The sequence below is a fragment of the Taudactylus pleione genome, unplaced genomic scaffold (assembly GCF_031769625.1).
Source record: "Taudactylus pleione unplaced genomic scaffold, aTauple2 ptg000184l, whole genome shotgun sequence".
In the NCBI taxonomy this organism is placed as follows: Eukaryota; Metazoa; Chordata; class Amphibia; order Anura; family Myobatrachidae; genus Taudactylus; species Taudactylus pleione.
Window position 1 is genome coordinate 12,820,035 of NW_028284586.1, and position 22,045 is coordinate 12,842,079.

Below are 22,045 nucleotides of genomic sequence, written 5' to 3' on the forward strand. Positions count from 1 at the left end.
TCCTTTCCACTCTGCACCTCCTCCTGCTCCTGCCTTGGCTGGATACGTACCTGTTCTCAGTGGGTCCTTTCCTCCTTCTCTCAGTCTTCGCTAAGGTTTGTCCCATTGCTCACTCAGTGGGAGCCACTGGAGGGACGAAGCACACCTGTGCCGCACTATCCGGCTCCAACTGAGAATGCATGTTGGAGAAAGGACATTCCTAGGAGATTAGTAAATACTGTAGATTGTTGTTACACAAACTCCAAAGAATGACTAAGAATTGGAATATATGTTTTATTGATAACATTCAGAAAGAGGTATTGATGAGGTATTCTGTTTCAAGATATATGTATATTTAAAAATGAATACAAAATTGTATAACAAGTGCATTGTCTGATGTCAGACATCAAAAGGTAAGTGAGTACAGTAGGTGTATTTGGAGTGTATTATGATAGTCAAACCATTTCATTTTTGGGTGGAATTGTATTAAAGAACGTTTTGCTACCGGATTTAATGTAATGATTTTTTATTTTTAAAAATCCTGTTGCAAAAATCATCAAAAACATGTAACGAACAAATCGCTCTTCATTACATTTACACCTTTACTGACAGTTCTACAGAAATTCTTTTATTCCAACAAAACAATTCAAATCGTGGCAAAAATAATATTTGTTTTAGATTGTAACAGATCTTTTTTCTTAAACAAACACATATAATCATGATGTAACAAGTTTTGGACCTCCTGATAGTTTGGTTATTAGGATTTGTTCACAAGACATGTGATCGATAAATAGATATATGAGGAGAGGTGATCTGTTAAAGTCAATGTCCTGTCTACTTGTGAGAAACCCTCTGTTGGAGGTGGGAACACCAGAGCTAGAACAAGCCAGTAAATATTTTAACTACAAACTTTAGAACCGTGATGCAGGGAAATATGCTACAGTGTGATTTGCTTTATGTATTAATTGTAGATTGGCTACTAATGTATACCACTAGCAACTTTATAAGGAAATGAACTAGTAAAAAGTATAAAAAAAACGTTTTCCTTTTAATAATAAGGTGCAATGTAAACAAATGTGTTGTTTCCAACCGCAACCAATCAAACGCTGTCATGTTTTTAGTTCCAGATTTAAAAAAATGACAGCAAATGTCCGATTAGAACACACTGCATAGTTGTATACCTAGCACCACGTTAAGTTTCATTAGACTGGTGTTACACATATTAGAGCACCACATATATCCAGTGTGAAAAATGTGGTGGTCTGGTCTTCCCTATGGACACCCTGCAGTGAATGGTAAATGCAGATTCCCTGAGAAGTGGTTCAGTACATGCAGCACTTCCTATGTCTACCACTAGCCGCTAGGTGTCATTATGTAATCTACAAATAGCTGCCCTTATTCAATTTCTAAAGCCTTAGTACAGTGGATGGACTATTACTATAGCTAGGCGCTAGGTAAAACCCAAGACATGCACTTTTTATCTTGTTACAATCTCCCAAATATGTGTTTTCACCTGTAAAATTCAGCGGCATTAATTTAGGGTTCTAGATCTTGTTTTCAGCAATTTGTTAGTCAACCTAAGCATATACTTCTGAATATTCTTGGCCATACCTGCAGTACTTAGATAGCATACTGCAATGGATATGATTTCCCTTTAGTTAACAGGCATAAGGGTCCCAAATATCTGCCATTTTCTGAGGGTCTGACACAAATATATGGGTAGAAACCATGGGCGTCAGAACAGGGGGGGGGGAGCAAGGGGCGACTTGCACCCCCCCCCTCCAAATAAAAAAAAACTTTTCAAAGGAGTGGTGGCCGCGGATTGTCAGGGGCTGAGCTTTATAGTAAAAGGTTGCACGGCCCCTGCATCGCATGGAGGAGCGGTGTAATGTGCCGGTCTTTAAGTTTAACCCCGCACATTACACTTCCTCCTCCGTGGGGTGCAGGGGCGCCTATTACTGTAAAGCACAGCCCGACAGTCCGCAGCCGCCGCTTAGGTAAGAGGGAGGGGAGGGGAAGATAGGGGGGGTCAGTGCCAGAATGATTTTATGTTGCCCTCCCAATATAAAATTGTACCGACGTCCCAGGTAGAAACATTGCACTGCTGTTCCCTTCTATTCCTGTTCTAGGCAGCTGTTATTAAGCAAAGTTGATGGATCTGGGGGCGAAAGCTCCATATTGGGGAGGGATCAGTCACTGTACATACATGTGGTGCCCAAGCTTAGACAAGCCCTTTCACCAGGCACTATGCCATTTACTTACTGCATAGATATTTATATTAGAATTAAATAAGTGCCATAGTATTTAAACCGTATTTACTTTCATGCACAGAAATAAACGCTTGTACTCTTTACTGCAAAATAAGAGCATCAATAGAAAATGACTTTTTACTCACTCACTCCTGGCCATTATTCTCCTGTGTTTCCCAGAATCTCACTCCACATTACACATTAACAGCAGCAATTAATAATGCCTGTTGGACACCAAACTAACACAACCAGATCTGCTCTTTCAGAAACAATTTGAGATAACAATGGTACTGTAGTACTACTCCTAGTAACAAGAGTCCCCACATTTTGATCAGCAGCTATAAGACCTACTGTAGCACAGAAATGATTTGATCTCATATAGGGGTCTATTTACTAAGCAGTGTTAGGAGACAGAGTGAAAAGTGATAAGATGCCAGCCAATCAGCTCCTGTCTCCTAACACTGTTTAGGTACATAGACCCCGTAATCTGCAGTTATGTGCAAACTTTAGCAATTACATAGTTCTAAAGCCATTAGTGTACAAATAATTATGTTATAATGGAGAAGTACAGATGTGTGCTGCTACATCTTTACCGCCGATGGGGCAAACGTGCGCACACATGGCGTCTTGCCGTGCATGTGTATGATACAGTATGCCAGGCTGCGGCAGCTTTCGCACCATGCAATCCTGTGAATTGCGGCAGCGAACAATACACTCGCGCACATGCGGCTAGCGGCATGCGTGCCGCGGCAAGTTGCACCGGTGGAAAAGATATAGCAGGACAAATCTGTACATAAAGTAACATTCACATAATGAGATGTCTACGACGTAAACACACAATATAATTTGCTAAAGATGACCACACGTGTAACAATCCAATCTGTCAATTCAGTCTTTTTAGAGAATTGTTGAAGAATGGGCAAATGGTGACCATCTATCCAATGTCAAATGTAGGTGGCCAAACCAATCAATATTCTGAAAAGTTTGTCGAAATGTTCATCCAATAGCTTGGGAAAAGCCAATTTAAATGTGTATCGTAATCATAGGAGTCTAACAATCCTGCAGATGAGCTATATGGCACATGAACCACATATATCCATGACCACACCATTCCAATTCAAATTGTAATGTGTGCAAGCAGATGCTCATGATTCAGGCTGTGTACACACCTATAGATATATCTGACCAATCTGTCTGGTGGGAAGGAAAATCTGGTCCATTTTCTAGTGTATGGGAGCAAATTCCTATTGTTATTTGCTCTCATACATTACCAGATTTTCCTTCCCACCAGTCAGATTGGTCAGATATATCTATAGGTGTGTACGCAGCATGGAGTTGTTGCAGCATTTTGTATGGTTCCTGAGTCTGCTGGTCAAACATTGATGGATTTAAATGATATTTGCATCTTTGGCCATAGAGTAAAATAGTCCTTTATTTTCAAGTAGTCTTGATGGAGTGTCGAATTCCACAATTTCACCTTTGTCAAAAATGACTAACCTGTGGAGACAAAGCAATGAAATGAAAAAGTGTTTTCAATTTGTTGCCCACATAACAAAATTGTTCCCAACACGCACTTATTTGTGATAATCTGTATATAAACAACTATAAGCAACAACGGTCTTCCGTATGTCTTTTGACTATAACAATCATTGTAAAGCTCCCATAAATATATATGCACGCATACATTGTAAGGCTGAACTAGGTTACCCAAAATCTTAGAATTAGAATTTAAGTGCTAATCATGTTTGGCAAGTGAATTGTAAGCTTTCAAAACTATAAAATGGAAGTTTCATCCTAAAACTAACTGAATGCACAGTAATCCAATCATTCAGCCCAACCACCCAATAGCTGGGTCAATTTAGCCAAAAACGTATCGGCCAAATAAGACAAGTTTGGCCATACAGTCAGCGGCAAATAACTGGATCACACTGGGAATTTGGCAAGTTTGAACTCCCCAACAAAAATCTCAATGGATGTCTTAATTTGGCCTGAATTAATTTCATGGATGAAAATTTGGTAAAAAAGAGATAGTCTGACTGTTTAAATGATGTGGGAAAGCTTTGCCTAATCCCTGCTGGCATGCAAATCCTGAAGTACACAAACATTATTAAATGGGATTTTTTTTTTTCATTAATAGATACCAGGATCCTACAGCAAAATAAAAAGATAAGCCTGTGCTCCTTCTAATGCAACAATCATTCTAAAACATTCCTCATAGTAAATGGGCGTGCTCATAACGATTTAATTTTTACAGAAGGTCAGCCCTTACAGTACCTTGTGTAATCCATGATCGTATTGAGTCGGTGGGCAATAGTTATAACAGTGCAATCTTTAAATTCGGTTCTAATGGTTGACTGAATGAGGTCATCTGTCTCCAAGTCCACAGCTGCTGTAGCCTCATCTAGCACCAAGATTTTGGTCTTACGAAGAAGAGCTCTCGCCAGGCACACCAACTGACGTTGACCAACGCTAAACCACAACAGAGCACATTTTAGCATTAGACTATATAGGCAAGTGCTGCTATTGTAATTTGAAACATAAGGATTTAAGGGTGGAGGAGCATAAGCCCTACAGATGTGTCCTCATGCACCTACCCTCAATATGCCATGCTGCTTGAGACACCTGGCGCTATTGAGCTGCGCCTAGTGGTGCAGGATTTTTTAAATTTGAATGTGCGTTGCAACACCATGTGACGAAACCACTTCAGGAGACCACTGCACTGATTAATATTATATGCAACTCTTGTATATAGAAAAGGCTTTGCGGACTCTTATAATATTAAGTCTAAAGTATTCACATAGATCAACTTAGCAGGCAGCTAGTAGACATGACACTCTGTAAAATCATTGAAGACAGTCAGTACAACTGTCTCGACACTGTAGGAACATGAAATGCATCAGTAGATCTGACACTGTAGGGACATGGAATATAATCAGCAGATCTGACACTGTAGGAACATGAAATGGAGTCAGTAGAGCTGTCTGACACTGTAGGGACATGGCATATAATCAGTACATCTGACACTGTAGGGACATGGCATATAATCAGTACAACTGTCTCGACACTGTAGGAACATGAAATGGAGTCAGTAGAGCTGTCTGACACTGTAGGGACATGGCATATAATCAGTACATCTGACACTGTAGGGACATGGCATATAATCAGTACATCTGACACTGTAGGGACATGGCATATAATCAGTACATCTGACACTGTAGGGATATGGCATATAATCAGTACATCTGACACTGTAGGGACATGGCATATAATCAGTACATCTGACACTGTAGGGACATGGCATATAATCAGTACATCTGACACTGCAGGGACATGGCATATAATCAGTACATCTGACACTGTAGGGACATGGCATATAATCAGTACATCTGACACTGCAGGGACATGGCATATAATCAGTAGAGCTGTCTGACACTAGGGACATGGCATATAATACGTAGAGGTGTCTGACACTGTAGGGACATGGCATATAATCAGTAGAGGTGTCTGACACTGTAGGGACATGGCATATAATCAGTACATCTGACACTGTAGGGACATGGCATATAATCAGTAGAGGTGTCTGACACTGTAGGGACATGGCATATAATCAGTACATCTGACACTGTAGGGACATGGCATATAATCAGTAGAGGTGTCTGACACTGTAGGGACATGGCATATAATCAGTACATCTGACACTGTAAGGACATGGCATATAATCAGTAGAGGTGTCTGACACTGTAGGGACATGGCATATAATCAGTAGAGGTGTCTGACACTGTAGGGACATGGCATATAATCAGTAGAGGTGTCTGACACTGTAGGGACATGGCATATAATCAGTAGAGGTGTCTGACACTGTAGGGACATGGCATATAATCAGTACATCTGACACTGTAGGGACATGGCATATAATCAGCAGATCTGACACTGTAGGGACATGAAATGGAGTCAGTAGAGCTGTCTGACACTGTAGGGACATGGCATATAATCAGTACATCTGACACTGTAGGGACATGGCATATAATCAGCAGATCTGACAATGTAGGGACATGAAATGGAGTCAGTAGAGCTGTCTGACACTGTAGTGACATGGCATATAATCAGTACATCTGACACTGTAGGGACATGGCATATAATCAGTACATCTGACACTGTAGGGACATGGCATATAATCAGTACATCTGACACTGTAGGGATATGGCATATAATCAGTACATCTGACACTGTAGGGACATGGCATATAATCAGTACATCTGACACTGTAGGGACATGGCATATAATCAGTACATCTGACACTGCAGGGACATGGCATATAATCAGTACATCTGACACTGTAGGGACATGGCATATAATCAGTACATCTGACACTGTAGGGACATGGCATATAATCAGTACATCTGACACTGTAGGGATATGGCATATAATCAGTACATCTGACACTGTAGGGACATGGCATATAATCAGTACATCTGACATTGTAGGGACATGGCATATAATCAGTACATCTGACACTGCAGGGACATGGCATATAATCAGTACATCTGACACTGTAGGGACATGGCATATAATCAGTACATCTGACACTGCAGGGACATGGCATATAATCAGTAGAGCTGTCTGACACTAGGGACATGGCATATAATCCGTAGAGGTGTCTGACACTGTAGGGACATGGCATATAATCAGCAGATCTGACACTGTAGGGACATAAAATGGAGTCAGTAGAGCTGTCTGACACTGTAGGGACATGGCATATAATCAGTACATCTGACACTGCAGGGACATGGCATATAATCAGTAGAGCTGTCTGACACTAGGGACATGGCATATAATCCGTAGAGGTGTCTGACACTGTAGGGACATGGCATATAATCAGCAGATCTGACCCTGTAGGGACATAAAATGGAGTCAGTAGAGCTGTCTGACACTGTAGGGACATGGCATATAATCAGTACATCTGACACTGTAAGGACATGGCATATAATCAGTAGAGGTGTCTGACACTGTAGGGACATGGCATATAATCAGTACATCTGACACTGTAAGGACATGGCATATAATCAGTAGAGGTGTCTGACACTGTAGGGACATGGCATATAATCAGTAGAGGTGTCTGACACTGTAGGGACATGGCATATAATCAGTACATCTGACACTGTATTGACATGGCATATAATCAGTACATCTGACACTGTAGGGACATGGCATATAATCAGCAGATCTGACACTGTAGGGACATGAAATGGAGTCAGTAGAGCTGTCTGACACTGTAGGGACATGGCATATAATCAGTACATCTGACACTGTAAGGACATGGCATATAATCAGTAGAGGTGTCTGACACTGTAGGGACATGGCATATAATCAGTACATCTGACACTGTAGGGACATGGCATATAATCAGTAGAGGTGTCTGACACTGTAGGGACATGGCATATAATCAGTAGAGGTGCCTGACACTGTAGGGACATGGCATATAATCAGTAGAGGTCTCTGACACTGTAGGGACATGGCATATAATCAGTACATCTGACACTGTAGGGACATGGCATATAATCAGTAGAGGTGTCTGACACTGTAGGGACATGGCATATAATCAGTAGAGGTGTCTGACACTGTAGGGACATGGCATATAATCAGTACATCTGACACTGTAGGGACATGGCATATAATCAGTAGAGGTGTCTGACACTGTAGGGACATGGCATATAATCAGTACATCTGACACTGTAGGGACATGGCATATAATCAGTAGAGGTGTCTGACACTGTAGGGACATGGCATATAATCAGTAGAGGTGTCTGACACTGTAGGGACATGGCATATAATCAGTACATCTGACACTGTAGGGACATGGCATATAATCAGTAGAGCTGTCTGACACTGTAGGGACATGGCATATAACCAGTACATCTGACACTGCATGCCTGACCAACCTGTGGCTCTCCAGCTGTTGTAAACTACAAGTCCCAGCAAACACCCACACCAATCAGCCTATAAAGCAACAGCTGGAGAGCCATAGGTTGGCCAGGCCTGCCTTAGTGATTCTCCTTATAGACAATTTTAATACACTTAATTAGAGCATATAATTGCATCTAGGGTTTCAAAATTAAAAAAGGGTGGCACCCTAGAATTGCATTGCCAATCTTATTATTAAACCTTTCTGTATCTTCATTCCATCATCAGAGATGATTCCCTTGCTTTTATACTATTTGTAAAAACCATTCGGGAGGCTCCACTAACTTCCCTCATTCATCGCTGTGGTTATTACTCTAGCGGCACTGGCCAGATTCCCCTCACATATTGATACATGACTTATTTGTTCATAAAGTCCAGGATAATGCAATACTCTGCAGGAGGAGAATAGATGCCATGTGCATGCACACAGCATCTATTCTCAGTGTAAGGAGGCAGCCCAGTATCTCGGAGAGTGCTGGGCACGCCCCCAGTGTGACGTAAATGGGGGAAGCCGTGAGGCTCCACCCCCTTTTCCACAGGCCACACCCCTTTTAATGCATAAGCGTAACTGTCGCAATGGTTATACTATCGCATGTCGGAAGCCCGGCAACCATTCAATGCCGAGCTTCCGATGTCCATCCCTACACGAAGCCCGTCCGCTCTATCCCTGCCCCTGATTACTCACCTCGCATTTCCGGCGGAGCTGCTCCCTAGCCCCTCATCAGCGACATGGACGTGATGTCTTACATGACGGTGATGAGGGTACTCGGGAGACGCTCTGCGCTTTATGCAGCAGCACTGGCTGTGCTGCTGCATACAGTAGAACCACACAGCTGCAGCAGCAGAGCTCCCATCCGGAAACAGGTGCCACTGGACACCTGTTCTCAGCAGGGTCACACCTCCCCTGTCGCCCTTCCCCCTTAATCCAGCCCTGTGGTTTATTTTATCATTGCAAATCATTTAGAATTCTACCAATTAAGACTTCAGTCCCTTCTATCAGAATCAGTTATACCTCAGATTCTCTCCTCCTTCAGAACAAGTGTGATTAAGACCATCATGTAAACCTGAAGCAAAATTTTTCAAGTGAGCCAATTCCAAAGCTGTCCAAACGTCCTCATCGGAATAACTATCAAACGGATCCAGATTCATTCTCAATGACCCATAAAATAAAACCGGATCCTACATTGAATAATAAAGTCAAAGTTAAAACCCAGCTAATCAACTATTCTGGTTTCAATCTAATGAAACTCAATTTAGTATAGAATAAGATTAACGTTACCTGAGGTATAATTGTTATTTTAGATCTCAGTTCATGGAGACCCAGTTTTGAAATGTCTGTTTCATCGATGTGAATTGTCCCACTTGCAGGCTCCAGAATCCGGAACAAACCCAACGTAAGAGATGACTTGCCAGCTCCTGTTCTTCCTACTACGCCCACCTGCACATACAATGCTAACATCAGGCCTTCTTTGTTATATAACTGCATAGTTCATGTGCAAAAAATAAGACTGGCTACATAAGACTGTTATATGCTAAGAGTTTGTGATTCCCCCAAGAAATGTGAATATTTTGTGAAGAAAAAAATACATGGTCCAAATGTAATAGTCTGCAATTTGCGAGCACTGTTGAGATGTGAGACAGCCTCTAGATTAGGCAATTAGTTTTAAGGCAACACCAACATCAACCCGGTGTGCCTTAAAACTAATTGCCTCTTTAAATCTAGTGGCTACCTCACCAGAATTGCGCCAGTGCCCGCTAAAATTAGGCCTGTGTACTGTATACCTGCTGAAAATAATCCTAAATAATGTATTCACAATCAGTAGATAATCTGGCACCCATTATTTCCAGCAATTTTGTCAGACCTGTCTCTCCTTCTATCATATCTGCATGTGAGGACTTATTTTTCCGCAAAGACTGATGTATCCTGCTATGAGGAGACTGAGCTACTACTTGTGTTGGACCTAAGGGTCTCACGCTATAGGTGACATGACAGTCATGTTACCACCACACAACCACCCAAACAGAGGCCACTTATGTCATACTGAGACATGTTTTGGTGTAGCAGGTCTAGCTTCTACCAAAGATGTAAATTACAAGTCCCTATTATGCATTAAAATGTAATGTTTTCAGATGTATAAGTGGATGAGTGCTGTAGGATGTCTACTTTTGTACTGTATGTTTTTCAGCTGCACACCACCACACAACTGCACTTAAATACCATGGGATTGGGCAACAACATTTGATATATTAATAACTAACATTTTAGATTTAGTAGCCCTGTAGGCACCTGCAATGGGGATTTAGGCTTCCATTTTCTGGGCTCACCGAAAAGGTACAATAAGAAGATACGGACAAGATTTTAATTATATTACAATCGGTTCAGATTATGGGGGTGATTCAGCATTGGACTGAATTGCAAAGCTGCACGCAGGCTATAGATAGATGATGTATGCACGCAGGCTATAGATAGATGCTGTATGCACGCAGGCTATAGATATGATGTATGCACGCAGGCTATAGATATGATGTATGCACGCAGGCAGCTTTGCAATTCCGTCCTTGCAAATATGCAAATGCAGCAGGAGGTGTATGACACCCCCTGCTGCATTTGCGATCCCATCACTGCGACCGCGGTCACAGGCTGGGATCACCATCGCGACCATCGGTTGTCAATGGTCGAAATAGTGGACGATGCCGCACCTCTGGCCAGCTGAGTAAGCCTCAGCTTACTCAGGCTGGCCGGCTTGCGAGGCCAGGAAACTGCGTCAGTCGCCGCAGTCCCTGGCCTTTCCACTCCCAAAAAACTGGGCATACGCAGATTCCTGAGAATTTACGTTCTGCATTGCACGCTGAATCAGCCCCTATATGCGGAGATATAGGTTCCCGTGAAATATTGAACAATATTGTCAATTAGAGTTTTCAGAATGGAAATTACAAGTATTTGTGATAGGAAAACACCCATAAACAACTTTAAAGAGATTTTAAAGTTGATCATAAATCCCAGAGAAGAAGACTACTCTTGTCTATTGTCAGCTAAAACAAAGTGATCTGGGAAACGTGAAGGCAATCACACTATAACACCGACCTTTTCTCCGGGATTGATGCACGCAGTGACGTTCTTTAACGCCAACTCTAAGTCTTTTCTGTACCGCAGACCGTAATTCTGGAATTCAATTCTACCAGCACATGGCCACTGCGTAAGTTCTGAAATGTGTTCTGATGTCCATGGAGCCTACAGACATGGAGTTATAATATAAAGAAAACCGTCATATTAAGACAATAACATGAACTTGGTACTTACCGTTAAATCCATTTCTCCAATTCCACAGGGGACACTGGAGCTTCATGACAGTGGGGTATAGACAGTGGGTTGAGTAGAGCCTGGCACTTTAAGAATCTAAAAGTGTGACTGACTCCTCCCCCTCTATGCCCCATCAGCCTCAATTTTAGAATGTGCAGGAGAAGAGCTGGTGGTGCACATAGGGCTTTCTCCAGCCCTCTTTTTTAATATAAACTTTTTAAAAGCAAAAGGGATTGAGGACAGGCAGACTGCTAGCTGTGACAGTCTGCTTGCACCGTGGGAGCCACCAGGGAGGGTACCGCCATGGCTATTGCAGCCTCTGTCCGGTCACCCTTTGGAGGGGGTCCCCATGGAGAAGAGTCCACAGACTCAGCGGGGCCCGCCACAGCTGACACCGGATGGTGTCCGGGTCCCCCGCTCCCCCCTCCCTGCCCAGCACCCTGGCCGCAGCACCACCAAGTAAGTATACACACCTCTCCTGATTAGCAGGAGAGGTGGTACTTTCACTGCTGGGCCAGTATCAGACGGTCTCGCCGCACTGTCACTCACAGGATCGCTCACGATGTTGCCGTCCGGTGCTTGTATAGAGCACCGGCCCAGGCTTCCTTAGAGCACGGCTGGTTGTTGCCGCGCTGGTGCTTGTCTGAGAGCCGCTAGAGCGCGCCCGTTGGTGGCCGCGCCGGTGCTGGTATGGAAGGAAGGTGCTGGTATGGAGGAAGGTCGCAGTGCCCCCTAAGCTGCAGCATGATTGACATACTGTAGCCGTTTGGGGCTGGGGAAGGGTTTGATTTGTTAATACAATTTAACAGCGATTGTAATTCACTGTAATACATAGGAAATATTATAGATGAGGCATTTACCTCGGATTCCACATCACAATACTCCTTCACCCTCTCCACAGCAACGGAGTTAGTTTCCATGTCCGTCGCAGTGTGCACGGCCTCCTTTAAAACACCTGTCAACTTAAAAGTGAAAGTGAGAGTTATCGTACCGTAGGCTGGAAGTAATAAATCCACGCTGATCAATACGGAGACCTCAGATAAAAAGCCAAGTTCACAACAGAAGGTTAGATCTCTAATAACTTAATGTTCACAATTTAATAGACAACTTTGATCTCTGAACAAACTAAAACAAACTGTTTAGATCGCAAAGTTATTTTCCTGCTGCCAATAGTATGGGATGAAGGGAACTTTTAAAGTAAAAACCAGTAAAGTATTTCCCAAACTTTTAACAGGAAGATGGATTTCTGTTTCTGAAAACTTGGAAGCAGCAAATTATTTAAGAGTAAAAATGTGCTGAGTGGACACTTTTTTTCTGAGACTGGCAAACACCAATATGAAAAGTATGCTGCTGGTTTCAGGTTACTATTTATATAGTTTGGAAGTTAATGGCATATAACCATGGTGGAACTCCCAGAGGCAATGGAAGCATTTGCCTCCGGGTGCCAGCTGTCAGGGGGGCACAGAGAAATCCTTCTATAAGGATGCTCACTGCTAATCACTGCAGCTGTGCAGGCAGTGGCTATAGCTGGGTCTATCTGTAGGGTTCAGTCAGCCACTGTCGCTTGCCAACGGCTGCCTGGTATAGTAAAGTTGATGTTTTTTATTTATTGTGACACAGTGCCATGTGGCATCATGCACGCTGCACCGCTGACAGAGGAGACTACTGCCCAGAACACAAGGTAAGTGGGCTGGCTGCGGGGGCTTTCTTGAGAGGTAGAAGGCTGCTGGCTGAGGAGACAGAAGGGTTGCTGGCTGAAGAGACAGAAGAGGGGCTGTTGAGACAGAAGGGGTACTGCCTAGCTCGGGGAGGGGCACTACCATCTATTTCCCCTCCAGGCACCTATACTGGTGTCAGCAATTACTTTGAGTCAGCAATGAGCACGCAAAATGCTGTACTCATAGTCAACAGTGAGCATGGCCACCGAATAAATGCAGTCAGCTGGGTCCTGTAAGAATCACCTTAAAATTTGGTTTGTGGTCAAATTTGCACGGTAGTACAAACTCTCTATGCTGCACTGGCCTATAAGAGTTACACACCCCTGGCCTTGCATGGTGAGGCACTCCTGAATATCACATGTTTTGCTGAATTATATCATAGTGGACCTGATTCAGATGTGGACGCAAATGCCATCGCAGCTGCGACCTCTCACGGATTCGCAATTGCTAAAAAGTCACTCGCCGTCCAGTGCTTAGAGACGCCCATTAAGAACCAACTCACATCCGCCCCTCACACACAAAACTGGCAACTTCAAACGCAGATGAGGCAGCCTTCTGAGTAAGTCTAAGGTGTCGCAGACATAGCTGGTCTATAAACACCAGAGGGTTCTCCTGCTGTGAGCAAGGACGCAGCGGCTAATTTATGGATGCCCAGAAAACAGTGTATAAACAGACCGACACGCCTGCGTTTTTCTAACCACCCCATTAAATATCGGCAGTGTATCCTACTTATATATAGACAAAAGTATCTTATGGCCTAAGATTGCTTGCAGTGCCTCATTTTAAACAGAAACTATTTATATTACAGCTTCATAAAAATGTGCTGTATTTAAAAGACATTTCAATAATTTTCCCTTGTTTTATATAATACTTTTATATGCTTGTGCCGTCTATTATTAAATGTATTGCTATTTCTCTTATTTCTATCTATAGTTAAGTTTAATACTGTATTATAAAAAATTTCATATTTAATTATTAACCTTTAAATATGTTCTGCCTGTTTTGGCTAGGGGCCCTGAGACGCCGGTAACTCACTAACGGTAGCAGGAGAACATTGATTTTCAACACTCAGTGCTAACACTTGTCACGTGGCTGCACTCACCTAGTTGACTGCTTTAGCTTTCCGGGTATTCATCCACTAATGTGTATACATTATTTTCAGCTAAGCAGTTTACTTACCCTCAGAGAATTCACCACAGCCAGGCCGACCAGTCCTGGGGAAATGCTCTCCCTGAACAGAACCCCCACAATAGCCACTGTAAAGACTATGAAATTACTGAGGAAATCACAACGCACACTCAACCACCTAGACATCAGAATAAACAAATATGAGTTGTACTGAGTCACATAAAGCTACATAAACCTCAATAACAGCATATACATGTAATATAAAACAATTGAATCTCCCCTGACAGCTTTGTTTAAAGTAAACCTTATTTACGGTAAGTTTTATCCAACCCGATATCTATAACAATGACCCTATTTATGAATACGCCAATCTGCAGTCTGTACAAAGAAAGCTTTACATCATTTCTGAGTGGTGCACCATGATCAGTAGACAATGACTGGGAAGGGGGGCAGACTTGTGCCCTCAGCCAGGGGGAGTGATCAGTGCAATGCACCCGACCCGTCACACTTGCAGGAAGAGAGAGGAGACTGTTGCTGCTCAGCAGCAGCCCAGGACAAAGCAGCAGGGCAGCCATCAGGGGGGGCCTGCTGGGACTGTGGTCCCGGGACCGGACACCCGGGACCCCGCCCACTACTACCCCCCTGGGCTGCCACCACACGGTAATAGTGAGGTACTGACAGTGACAGGACCACCCTCCCACTCTGCTTACCCACGCGGCGGACAGAACTCAGGGGGCCGCCCACAACGGTCTGTTTCTCCAACATCCCCCATTCCCCCCTCCCCCCCCCCACATCAGCACCAGACTCCTCTCTCCCTGCTCGATGTGCTACTGACCCAGGCCCATCCAGCTAGGCCCGCGTAAGTAGTATCTGGTTCAACCCCTCTCTGCACCCCTGTATAAATGCATAAGTTGTTTTAGATATTTTATTTAGCCCAGTAACACGCATACTTGGAGATGCAGTCAAGTGAAAGTAAACCCACTTTCAAATTTGTGTTTTAATAATTAACGATCATCTAGTATTATTCAAGTTCTAAACTGATAAATATAATGTCATGTAACCAATAGCCCAAAACAGATTTTAGTTTGTCATTATATGGTGACATTTTCATTACCCTTCCCAGACTGGTGAGCAGCAACAATTGCACCGGTGAGATAATTGCAGATGTACTATATATTCTCTTTGGCATGGTAATAATATAAATCTCGATGCTCAAGATAGAATTGCCAAAGGTTTCATTCTTAAATAGCTTTAGTAACAGTTCCTAATAGTCAAATAATAAAGTGTACTTGTTATACAGGGGATTACTTAGATATTAATGCCTGGCTTATTCATGGTGGTTTGTTTTTAAATGAACAAATAATAAATAACATTTATGTGTTATGTGTCACATGAGATTAGATTTATCCAGGGAGGCTCCTAAGACGAGCTCATTGAAGACAGAAACCTCCAGTGGAACAGAAAGGCATTGATCACCCCTCCCCATAGTTACTCCTGTCATTATAACAAGCATCATCCCATCTCATTTCATGCACAAATTTGTAATAACTTTTTGTTACCTGTTCGCAACAAAGCTGGAGAAATAGAAGCGCTGATTGGTGTTAAGACGTAGATTGTTCTCTTGTATAAAACGATCCTGCTCCCTAAAAGCTCGGATGACATTTACTCCTTGCAGTGTTTCATTAAAGTGGGTGTACAGAGGGGATTTACTGACCGAATCCAGACGTTTCAGCTGGCGGGAGGTGGCGACATAAAATCTCTTTGGAAGAAGAGAAGTAGCTTTCAGTGTAGAATGTTTTTTCTATTACAAACTGAGACAAACACACAAAGCCTACATGAGGCCAACATAGGATGTACAGTACTTCATGGTGAATTAGTGCTCCCATATTATTTTATGCTGTGAGCACCAGGGGAATTTACTCACCATCCAATATGGTGATATAATGCCATTGTATTCAGAGAAACAGGAATGGCAGCTGTTGTTACAGGAATTTATGAAATGATGGGTCACATATATTAGTAAGCCCTGTATGTAACATCTTAACTCAAAGGACAAGTGCAACCACTGGGTGATCAGTGCAGGGGCATTATAACTTCACAATTTCTGAAGTAAAAGAACTTCAAAGGAAACTTTCGTACAAGAATAATAAGGTTTATATACTGAATAAACCTGTATACAGTAATAACAAAATGCAGACAATATATACTAAGGATACTGTGTATCTTGCCACAAAATAGGCATCAACTGATATAATAATACATGTATAATAAACACAACAGAAGGATCCTATAGGTCACAAATGTGGATCTGATCACTGCATGAAAATACTCAATGTTATTTTCTACAGTGTTTGTTCGTAGTTCTAAAGTGCTGAAGAGCATGTTTAGGGGTATTTAACTAAATGTTAATAAATAAATGATTTATTAAAATGGTTTGTCCCTTTATCGGTTGACCATAAGACGCACTGTACAGATTGTTCTCATACACTATTGATGCAGTCACGCCAAACAGTCCCACTTTTTTGCTTGAAAATGTATCTTAGTCGCAATGCGATGTGACCAAGACTCACCAGGAGACTGTACTGATTAATGTGATAAGCGACACTTGTAGTGCGCGTCTGCGTCTGATTCTGTATACAAAGTGCTAGGATGTAGCAACCGCGGCTCTTTTTAACTCCAAGTTCCGTTGTGCTTCATTTACAGACTCAGTCAGACACAAGTGTGGCATATCAAATGAATCAGTGCAGCCTTCTGGTGCGTCTTAGTCACATCGCATCTAAGATGCATTTTCAGCCCAAAAAGATGATTGGTGCAAGCAGAGTCGCACAGAACCTCGTGGCTCACTCACGCAAGGTGCCTCGCTCCGCATGGCATATTGAGGACACATCTGTAAAATAAAGAGGACATCCCAGGAATAAAATTTTTACTTTGAGGGAATTCCAGGCACGATGCTAAAATGAACATTGAAATCTTCTGCAGTTTCCACCTACAAAAACCAGGAACACTGCTTGTGAGCTCAACACTAGGTATACACCCCCCACCCCCCAAATGGCATTTTCCACCTGGCACAAAATGGGCTGATGCAGAATTGGAGGATATTCACTTTTGTAACTGTATCTTGTGTGTTTTTGCTGTGCACATGCTGCGGAGCTAAGCATACCTAACTAAGGGCAATCCAGAGTCTGAAAGGGCAGAAATGAGTGGTATTGGGCATTTGAGGGTAACCAAAGCTTATCAAGGGCATGCTGACAGACTTGTACATACGCCTGTTTTCATATGGCTCTTCTGCAATAGGTATATGCTGTGCGCACTGATAATGAGGAAACACAGTGTACGGATGGGATCGGACTAGTTGCAGAGATGCATAGAACTCTGCATACAGTATTCGCACTTACAGATGTGTCCGCATACATCTTACTGCCTTGCGTGTTAAACAGCCCTTCTACTCGCGCTATGCTATGGCGTGACTCGGTAGCACAGAGCATCTTTTCGTGCGACTTTTTACCTTCAAATGCGTCTTATTCGCAAAGCGATGTGAACAGGATGAACAAGCAGCATCCCAGCCGCTGACACTGTACCGCTGCATGTCGCATACAGACACACACGCAGTCGCATTCAGATACACCCGCAGTCGCATACGGATACACCCGCAGTCGCACACAGAATATAGGCATCCTATTTCTTGAGTCTAAAAACAAGTGAGTTTGCATGTTCTCGGACTCTATTACATTGGCTGAGTTTAAAAAGTGTGAGAGCTTACTGCTAATCTCACATTTTCTAAACTCTCATCCAATTACATTTGGCCCCTTGCGTTCAACTCAGCATCTTCCTCAAACTGTTTAAGTGTTTAAGTGACTCAGCTAAAATGACGGCATGGTGTTCCTGTAATCAGGCAAACTGAGATAGTGGTGTTTCAATTGCGCAGCGGTTAATGTTAGTTACAGAAATGTTAAATCTCAGATATGAAATGCTGGTCTGTGATAAGTAACACAAGACAGGTACAAATGTTTATCGCATACGGGAGGAGACTGCTAGCAGGAGAATGTTTTATCTCACCCCTACATATGCGGAAAATCTATGTACCACACAGTAAGGACACGGCCAGCTGTAAGTCACGAACCCAGCGCCAACACTACATTCGCAGGCCTCATATTCCTCTACAAACATAAGGAAAACTTACAGCACTATCTCAAAAGACCAATGTATAATTTTTCCTCAGAACAGTGCAATAAATAATTTGAGATATGGTAAGAACTTACCCTTGTTATCTCTATTTCTACGAAGTCCATAGGGTTCCACAGGATACCTTGGGGTATAGGCGATGGCGGCAGACATCCAGGCACCACAGAGTTAAATTTTCAGCCTCCCAGGATGCACTGGGGTCCCTCTCCTATACCCCGCCCCCGAGCCTCAGGCCACTCAGTTTCGTAACAAGCCATAGGCCGGAGCAGGAGCAAAAAAGAGAGAGAAGACAGTCTGGAACACACAAGAATCACATTCTCACCAGAAGGAGACGGAGAAACCGGTGACCAGATCAAAGCCCATCTGCAGTACAGGTGCGACAGGGCGGGAGTCCTGTGGAACCCTATGGACTTCGTAGAAATAGAGATAACAAGGGTAAGTTCTTACCATATCTCAAATTTTCTACTTCAGGGTCCATAGGGTATCCACAGGATACCTTGGGGATGTCCCAAAGCAGTATCCTTTAAGGGTGGGGACGCTCCTGTGCTGTAAGGAGAATCCGCCGCCGAAAGGAAGCATCCTGAGAGGCGAAGGATTCAAAAGCATAATACCTTACAAAAATATGGACAGATAACCACGTGGCTGCCAATCACCGCTGAGGCGCCACGTCGAGCTGCCCACGAAGGACCCACAGACCTAGTGGAAGAGCTTTAATAGAGGATGGAACAGGAAGACCTGTGAATCCATCCTGCCAAAGTTAGCGTAGTGGCAGGCCAACCCTTTCTATGGAAATCAGAAAGGACAAAACCGAGAGTCTGATTTCCTAAATGGACTGGTACGGTCAACTTAAATTCTTAGCGCCCATACCACAGCCAAATAGGCCTCACCAGCAGACAGGACTGGGGAAGTAAAGGCAAGCACTGCCCTGTTCCTAGGAAAGATGAGAAAAAGGGAGGTCTACATGACAGAGCCTCCCATTCTGAGATCCTACTGGCCAAATTAAGAGCCAGAAGGAATACAGTCCTAGCCGTAAGCCATTTGAAATCCACTGAGCCCGGAGGATCAAATGGCGGTCCTCAGAGAGCCCTAAGGACCACAGCCAAATCCCAAGGAGCCACAGGTGGAACAAAGGGATGCTGAATATAACGTACACCCTGCACAAAGGTGCGGACATCAGGAAGAGTAGCAATCCTACACTGAAACCATACTAACAGGGCAGAAACCTGCACCTTCAGGTAAGCAAGGCGAAGACCGTTATCTAAGCCCACCTGTAGGAAAGCCAACCTGTGGATATCCGGAATACCCGAGGAGCCTAGCCTCTAGGGCGACACCTGAAAGAAAGTATACCATACCTAATGGTAAATTCTTGCAGATAAAAACTTCCGAGCTTTTAGCATGGACAGAGCCCTGTTAACTATAGAGCTGGAAAAACTCCTAGACCATAAGAGGGCAGTCTCCACCGCCACACCGTCAAGGACAGACAACCCAGGTCTGGGTATCAGCCAGGATCCTGAGACAACAGGTCCGGGCGTAGAGGGAACAGCTTCGGAGTGTTAACTGAGAGGCTCCGAAGATCTGAGTAATAGTGCCATCTGGCCTACGCTGGAGCTATCAGCAGGAGCGTGCCTTCTTCTTGCTATTACTGGAGGAAGAAGGGATAATGGAGGGACAAGGTACACAACTTGGAAGGTCCACTGGACCTACCTACGTCTATCAGAAGAGTCTCATCTCTGAAAGGCTCCACTTGTTCACCAGAAGATTGAACACCTCCTGATAAAGAGGACATTTCCCTGAATGCACGTCTTGACGGCTGAGAAAGCCTGCTTTCCATCTGAGGATTCCTGAATGAACACTGCCGATGACGGCAGGGATATAGCCTTCCATCCAAGCCAGAATTCGGGACACCACTGTTAGTGTCGCCTGACTTCGGGAACCTCCTAGGTGGCTTACATAAGCCATCATGATGGCGTTGTCAGACTGTACCTGCACGGTATTTCCGTGGAGGACCTGTCCTGCATGCTGGAGAACCTTGAATACTGCTCAGAGTTCTCAGATGTTTATGGGAAGCGCAAAAACTACTGGTGTCCACCTGCCCTGGAACAAGTGTGGACCCGTCACCGCTTCCCAGCCACGGATACTGGCGTCCGTCGTCAGAAGGACCCTGTCCGCAATCCCAAAGGGGGTGCCCCTTGTTTAGGTGAGCTTTCTGCAGTCACCAGGCCAGAGAGAGACAAACCTCCGGGGAAAGCCTATTGACTTTATCCTATGGGGCAACCCATCCCATCCGGAGAGGATCAAGTTCTTTAGAGTGAAGCTGGGTACTCCACCATGTCGAACAGCGACATCCTGGAACCCAGGAACCACATTGCCAAGTGAATAGACACTCGGCGACTCTGCATTACAGGCAAAGGTACGCAGTTGCCTGCAGAGATCTTTTCCTCAATCACAAAGATCCTCAGATGTTGGGATATGGAGCATCCTCTGTGAAGAATCAGAGAGGACCATTTCCAGTTTATCAGTCAGCCCTAACGTAGCAACACAGATATTATCCATTGCATATGGCACTGAAGTATCTCTGGAGACCGTGGTAACAACAGGAGGTCACTCGGATAGGGTAACAAGCGGACCCCCTGCATCCGCAGGTGGGCTGCCATAACTACCATGACCCTGGTAAACCGTGAGGCGCGGAGGCCAGACCAAGGGGCAATGCCAGAAACTGGAAACGCTTATCGACCACTGCAAACCTGAGGAAAACACTGGTGTGCTAAGATAAGAGGGATATTCAGGTAGTCACCCTGAATATATCCAACGACACCACAAAATTCCCAGGCTCCATTGAATGATGGAATGCAGGGTCTCTCTCCCGAACCGAGGAACCCTTAAGAATTTGTTGAAGGATTCGAGGTTGAGAATGTACTGGTAAGACCCATTGGGTGTCTGTACCAGAAAGAGGATGGAGTAATACCTCGTTCCCCTTTGGGGCAACGGAATAGGTACTATAACTCCTGCCTGGAGCATAGAGTGTAACACCCTCAAAAATTACAGGGCCTTGTCCTGAATTGACAGAAGACCTGTAACGAAAAACCGTCTGGGAGGCTTTTACCGGGAAGAGAGGACATACCTTCAAGAAAATACTTCTCTTACCCCAGTGTCCGTGGTGGTCAGACACCAGCACTGGGCGAACTGGAGAAGCCGGCCTCCAACTCTGGGGGCTCCCGAGAGGAGGCCCGTCCCATGAGGCTGAAGGCTTATAGTCCAACTTGGGAGTAGGACGTCTTGTACTCTAAGCCTGTTCTTATGGCTGAGCAGATTTCCTGGCTACTGACTGTCTTGGAAAGCTGTATTTTAGACTTACCCTGGCCTCACAGGGCCGAAAAGACAAAGTCCCAGACCCTGATGGGACTGTAGCCGATGGCAGACACGCAGACGTAGCTGCTGCCTGCAGGGCCACAATTGCGTCCAGACGAGGGCCAAACAGGACTTGTCCCGTCAAAGGCAAAGCATTCCAAATGGAATCTGCGTCCGCT

At 44.0% G+C, this 22,045-nt stretch overlaps 1 protein-coding gene across 1 annotated transcript in view; it reads right to left on the minus strand.

Annotated features, from left to right (window-relative positions):
- Positions 1–3,535: 3,535 nt before the first annotated feature.
- Positions 3,536–22,045, minus strand: part of LOC148519750 (multidrug resistance-associated protein 1-like) — a 113,503-nt gene continuing 94,993 nt past the window's right edge. The window contains exons 25-32 of the mRNA XM_088476186.1: positions 15,896–16,095; positions 14,388–14,514; positions 12,351–12,452; positions 11,275–11,421; positions 9,469–9,627; positions 9,202–9,368; positions 4,503–4,697; positions 3,536–3,725 (exon numbers count right to left, since the gene is read on the minus strand). Of these exons, the coding sequence (XP_088332312.1) occupies positions 3,617–3,725; positions 4,503–4,697; positions 9,202–9,368; positions 9,469–9,627; positions 11,275–11,421; positions 12,351–12,452; positions 14,388–14,514; positions 15,896–16,095 (1,206 nt within the window). The 3' untranslated portion in view covers positions 3,536–3,616. The remainder of the gene's footprint in view (positions 3,726–4,502; positions 4,698–9,201; positions 9,369–9,468; positions 9,628–11,274; positions 11,422–12,350; positions 12,453–14,387; positions 14,515–15,895; positions 16,096–22,045) is intronic.